Source organism: Emydura macquarii, unplaced genomic scaffold (assembly GCF_026122565.2).
Source record: "Emydura macquarii macquarii isolate MOO-44397 ecotype Brisbane River unplaced genomic scaffold, CSIRO-AGI_Emac_v2 contig_3345, whole genome shotgun sequence".
Lineage (NCBI taxonomy): Eukaryota > Metazoa > Chordata > Testudines > Chelidae > Emydura > Emydura macquarii.
Window position 1 is genome coordinate 4,239,126 of NW_027133482.1, and position 6,619 is coordinate 4,245,744.

General features: G+C 45.8%; 1 protein-coding gene across 1 annotated transcript in view; it reads left to right on the plus strand.

Moving 5' to 3' along the window:
* SFXN5 (sideroflexin 5) overlaps positions 1-5,766 on the plus strand; it is a 177,903-nt gene extending 172,137 nt beyond the window's left edge. The window contains exon 14 of the mRNA XM_067533482.1: positions 4,722-5,766. Coding sequence (XP_067389583.1) covers positions 4,722-4,799 — 78 coding nt within the window. The 3' untranslated portion in view covers positions 4,800-5,766. The remainder of the gene's footprint in view (positions 1-4,721) is intronic.
* The last annotated feature ends 853 nt before the right edge of the window (positions 5,767-6,619 follow it).

The following is a 6,619-nucleotide window of genomic DNA, read 5'->3' on the forward strand; positions in this document are numbered from 1 at the left end:
GACTTCAATGGAGCTGTGCCACCAGGGCCCAGAGCAGCTGTGGAGGAACAGATCCAAAAGGGCCTTTGCACTGATGGTCCTGACCGTCTGCAGATCCCCCAGAGTTTGGGGCTAGGTGCTAGAGCCTATTCCAGAGCCTGGAGGCATACCCTGCCCTCCCTGACAGAGACGCAGAGGACCTCTTCCCTCTGAGTCACCTCTCGTGGGTTGGCTGTGTTGGTGAGGAGAGGGGTAGTGGTCTCCAAACCGAGTCCATGATGCTGCAGTCAAGTGTGAGCCAGTCCAGATGGTGGAGGGCCAGGGGATGTGTTCCTGGGCAACTGAGTTGCTAAGCAGATGGGTGTTTTCTCTGCACTCTTGGAGCTTTTTCAGGGCAAGGGACTTCATTCCTCGTTATAACAAGCTGCAAGAGACAAATGTGGAGATCAGGAAGGTGCAGATCACGGTGGTGTTTGATAGAGCGGGCTGCAGTCTTCTGGCCATCAAAGAAGGAAGTTGGAGCTTTTCTCCCACCATAACTATTTGGGCACCCAGTAGCATTTAGGAGCCCGGTATCACCCCAAGGCTGTGGATTCACTTAACATGAGGGCAGATGCCCTTAGAATAGAGGAAGCCAGTTCTCTGGAGCTTTTCCCTCTTCCCACCAGCATCACCACCGTCTGGCCTGCATTTAGCTTTCGCCGGCTGCTCTTTCTCTGGGAGCTGATTTGGGTTAGGCAGAGAGGAAGGTGGGCGATGACGCCGGTTGAGTTTGATGTGAAGGAGCTGCAGGTTTGGGTGTCATCTTTGTGCGGCAGGCACTCCAGCCTCTGTTGTCTCACCAGCGCTTCCCACAGCTTCATGGAGACGTTGAATCACATGGGGAAGAGGGTTGCGTGTGGTAGCACGCTGCCGGCGAGGGGTCTGGGGCGGATGCAGATAACTGCCCTGTGAGTTACCTGGGAGGAAGGAAGGACCTGATTCAGGCATTTCCATTCACTCTTGACCTCCTTGGAGCGGCGGCAAAAGTATTTGGTGACCATTGGTATCAAATGCTGCAGAGGCCCAGCAGGATGAGTACGGCTGGACTTCCCTTTTCTCTGGACTGTGAGTGGACGTCCGTCAGAACCGTGAGTCTCAGAACCATTCCCTGGCCTGACGCCGGGCCGAGCAGATTCCAGGACGCTGGCAGCTGGTACGACGACATACACCAAACTATATTAAACTACGCTTTTAACAAGAACACAGGGCTGGAAAGTCCTGCCTACTGGTATGTCGATGTAGCCAAACTAATGACGCTGCTGAGACTTTAACTATTCCATTTCCTGACTTGTAACTCTACTGCCTTCAAGTGACATCACCCTATCTTTTTCCCTTTGATTTCCTAGCGAAGGGAGCAGCGCCCTTGGTGCGTTTCTCATCAGTACATTGCTGGGGCCTCTGCCGAGTACTTTGTTCCTTTGTCTGACTGGGAAACACATCAGCACTTCTGGGAGTGCACAGAGAACTGAAGTTCTGGGCAGTACTTATAAAATCTCCACTGTTGCCTTTATGGAGGGAGTCATCCAAGGCTGGCCTGGCCTCAGGGCTTCCCGTCCCCCAGTGCCAGAGATCCTCTAGTCCGTTCTTTCCAGTCTCCCAGGTTTACCAGGCTCACGAGTGGGCCCAAGAGTACACTGCAATAAAATGTCCTTGGTGCACCCACCATCGTTTATACGCAGTTTTCCCCCTATCGTCTGCGAAGGGTCTCTGGAAAGAGATCTGTCCCGGCATGGACTTCCTGTGCTATGAATTCATTCTCTCCCCCGTCGGCTCTGCCTTCCTCCTGGTCAAACTGCACCATTTCTCCACTGTCTCCTCGGCTCCCCCACCAGCAATCCCAGCCACCTCCTCACCATCCTTAACCCCCACTCCAGTGCCCGCTGTGCAATATCTTGCGGGACTGGGCAGCTGTATGGGGGGGTGGAATATGCCGTAGCCCTTACAGGGATGTCAAACTGTTCTTCCTCCGTGCAAGCGGGGAACCCCAGGAGACCAGAGTGCCCCTGGAGGTCCCCTGGGGCAATGCAGGTCCACATTTACTTCAGGGCTGTGCGTGCAATGCACAATCTAGCCCATAAACTGCTGTTCCTAGAAATCCCCCCCTCTGTACAGAAATCCCCCCCCCCCTGTACATCCTTCCTCCACAAAGCCCGTTGTCTGGGGCATTGTGCAGAGAGCTAAGTGGGGCTAAGAATTCACACACCCAAACCCACGCAAGTGGAAACGAAGCTCCTCCCGACCCACTGTTCCATCCACCAGGTTCGGATAGCAGCTGCCACCACTTTGTGTATCCTCCGCAGGTGGGGCTGGGCCGTTGAACTGGGTAGGCTGGATCCGGTGGTTGCTCCACCTTCAGCAACTGCCTCTGCGCTGGTCTAAATCGGCTGCAGCACACCCCCTTGCATGCCGGCTCCGCCAGTTCACCCACCTCTGCATCTTCACCGTGGGGCTTAATTCGCAGGGTGAATTTCCCTTCCTGTGCCATCCTGGCCTCACTGGGTGGGTGTGTTAACAGAACAGAGAATTAGGTTATGTGGGTGAGTCCGTGACTAACCTTTACGTATATATGTCCCTGAGCTCGGTAAGTCTAAGACACCTCTCACGGTGGTATTTAATACTGATCTGTGAAACCACACTACATAGATGTGTAAAAACTTCTCTTTCTGTACCGGAGGGGAAAAATGTAGAAAGAAAAGCAGCATCAGAGCCAGCCAGATCAGAGCTAATCCTGGTATCAAAATGGCGGCTGTCAGTTCTCATGTACAATTAGAGGAAAGGCTATTCTATCCTTGCTGAGTAACTTCCCCCTATTATAATGCTCTACTTTGTGTTTCAGTAAAAGAAGAAATGGTGAAGTTGCTAATAATGGCACTAAAAGAAAATATGCTACATCTGTTATGGATAGCAGTACAAAATTAGCTGATCACACCTCTGACACCCAAGATGTCTTCACTTAAAATACTCATTGGCTTACTTTACATAATTTGCTGATTATATTTAAAAGAAATACAATTTTGCAATTACTGTTCTTTCTGGTGTGCTATCTATGCATCATTTTCTTTTTATGTTTATATATTTCTCCTTCATTAGTGCAGTCTGAAGGGTGATTAGATCCCTTCAAACATTTTACAGAGGTTAAACGTTGATTAAGATTTAATTATTACTGTAAATAGCTTGGAATGACATATGGTGCAAAAACCTGACATATGTGCATTTGAATAAATGAAGTGCTATTTCCCATGATGCCTCAGTAGCTGTTTAACAGCTTTGCTGAAGGGTTATGTTGCACCTCATGTTAAGATTGCTTTGATGTTATATTTTGTTGGGTTTTTGCAGCTGAAAGCTAAGAACAGTTTTTCCAGTTTTTAAAAACATTGAATATTTTAAATACCTAAATTGTTTTGCACAAATTTTTGCTAATTTGTCTAACTAGGTTAAACATTTTCAAAAGCATTTAGATTTTAACATGGGTTCCTAGCATTGTGTCAGCTACAGCATTGATTAAATGTATAGGATTTTTAAAAATATGATAATGTAAGGTACCCTCTGCTGTTTCTGGGGAGATTCTGGCCTGGATTGGACAACAAGAATTCCTCCTTTCTCCTCCCCTCCTCCCCAATCTCTTCCTCTGAATACAGAGGTCCGTACTATTTTTAGATCACAGAAAAGCTTTTTTGTAAGTCTGATTGGAAAAAATAAAGGAGATTTCACAGAGAGAAAAAGCGCAGTGGAGATTGGAACAATGCTGCCTTTAAACTATAATTCATCATAGAAGATCCACTGATAAACTTTTCAAAGGCTGATACAGTATATTATTTAGTCTATTCTATAGTGTATTATTTTATTGAACACTTCTTTATAGTGCCATAGGTGTGCATAGAGCTTTACAAAGAGAAGGAAGGCATGGGGTGAACTCCTGGTCCTATTGAAATCAACTGGACTTTTGCCACCAACTTCAAAGGCGCTAGGATTTCACCCATTGTCCCCCTCCAAAGACTTTAGGGCCCTGATCCTGGAATTGATCTGGACGTGCAGACCCTTGATCCCACATTGACTTCACTGGGTCTTGGCACAGTCAAAAGGGTGGAGTTAGGCCATTCAATACCTTTGCGAACCCCACCCAAAGTGTCCATCCGTGTGGATCCAGTTGCAGGACCAGGGACTAGACTGGATCTGACACGATGGAGGGAGAGAGGCAGCAACAGGCAAGGGAAAGGGAAATATATGTAAAATAAGACAATAGAGTTGCTTTTAAAAATGCATTGTTTGGCTGTTTAAATTAATACAAAACTTCAAGGGTTGGAAAGGGACGGAGAGAGAGTAGTTTCACATAACTTCATTCAATATAAGATGGTGTGATGAGTTGAATCATGGGAAAGCACTTGGAGGTCACCAGTGAAAGGCATTAGTGAATTGCAGAGCACTGTTATTACTGCTTGTTATGACAGCCCCAATCCTGCAGTTGACAGCGGAGTAACTCCACTGGCTGCTGCAGGGGTTACACCTGATTTGCACAATTACGAGATCAGAGTCAGGCTGATTGACTTCAGTGGCATTACCCCTGATTTATGCCAACACGAGTAAAATCAGAATACAATCAGCTAAAGCCTTGCTTCGATTTATTTATTGTATTGATGTTTTCTGCTGCTGTCAGACAGCATTATCCCAATTCTAATCTTACCTCCTCTTTGATTTGGCAGATTGAGACATCTCAACTGGAGCCAGAAATTGCAATGGTCACTACCAGTAAGACTGTGGTCTACAATAAAGGATTGTAAGTGGAAGTGAGTCCTCTCAGCACAGAAGATTGGGGGAGGAGAAGGGAAAGCTCACAATTACTTCTGGAGGGAAACAAACACTAGAACTCAGAGGTAGTAACATATTACCACTCTCAGGTGCTGGGAGTGAATTAACACTTTCAGAATACCGCCGCCTCACATCAGTCAAAAAGATTAATATGAAAAGTTTTAACTTAGCAACAAGGACAAAGAAAAAAGACTTTGCAACATTTTAGAGAACTAGCTACAATATAACAGCCTGAATTAGAAACAGCACTGTATGGGAAGGAGTTTAATGATATGTTGACATGCGTATGCTTAACTCTACATGAGAGACTGCACAAGACAATTTTGTTTTTTAATCAGAATTCAATCTGAACTCTCTTTGATGTTGCACCAAAATAATTCTGTAGAAATCAATTGGTGCATGAATAAGAAGCACTAGCTAGGGTGTTTGCTAAGTGTACAGTATTGATTAAATGTCAATCTTGCACCAGTAATCATGCACAAAAACAGTGTTCCTGGGTTGGGTTTGTGACACTTGGATTCTAAACAAATAACACAATGAAGGGCATAGCCTGGGTTCCCTCTCTCCCTCTCCTACAAACCACCATGGCGGTATCCTGCCATTCGTTGGACGTGCAAAACGTTCTGTGTGATTGGAGCCTAACGCGCTAGCATATTTGCAACTTTTGCCCAGGATAGCAAGAGAACAAAACGTCAACCTGCCAAGTTACAGTGCACAGAATGGGAAGAGATCTGCTAGCGTAAAGAAAACAGATCTGTCCTCTAACTCTGCACAGAGGTAGAAAGGACCAAATTCTGTTCTCATTTACATTGACATATTCCTGGAGTAACTTCACTGTCTTCTGTTCAATTACAGTGGTATAAATGAGAGCAGAATTAGGCCTAATGGTGAAGGGCCAGATCCTTCGGTGTAAACCATCTGAACTCTGTCGATTTCAGTGACACTCTATTGATTGATGCTAGCAGAGGGTCTGATTTATAATGTAGACCGCATTGTAATTGCTCATGCCAGAGTAATTCTGCTGCAACCAGGGGCATTATTTCAGAGTTAGGCTGGTGTAACAGAGACTAGAATTTGTCCCATTGGTGCATTTCACCACTGAAGAAAATGAGAATGAAAGGCTCTTTATAAGAATCCAGGTCCGATGGCGATGGGCACTATAGAAATGCATATATAATAATGATTAAAATACCAGTTTAGGTTTGGGGGCTTTTTTAGGGGGGTGCATGAGAAACCAAACTGCCTCTGATGTAGAATGTATACAAATGGGTTCTTGCAGTGTTTCGTAGTAACAGGCCTACGCCACTAATGCGTTACTCCAGATTTATGCTAGTCTGACTCCCCACTGGAGTTACCCCTGTATAAACTTGGAGTTCCACAGTGTTGGATCAAGCCAAAGAGGCCTGATTCTGCACCCATGCTGGTGTAAATCAGGAGTAACTACACTGGAGTCAGTGGAGTTACACCAGTCTCAAGCCAGCCCAAGTGGGAGGAGAATCAGTCTCAAAGCATTCTATCTATACCTAGAGTTAGTGGGCCAAATCATGTTCTGAGTTACACTAGTGTAAATCCAGAGGAATTTCACTTAAGTCTATGGGCCTATTCTGGATTTACCCCAGGGTAACAGACAGCAGAATTTAATACATTTCTTCAAATGCACTAGAGCACATGAATGTACCCCCATTGCTGAGTGACGCAGACAGCACCTGCTGAGTTATAGCCATGTATTAGGAGTTTAGAAAGAGACAGAAGGGAATAAATGTGCCGTACCAAAGCACAAAAGTACAAGAAA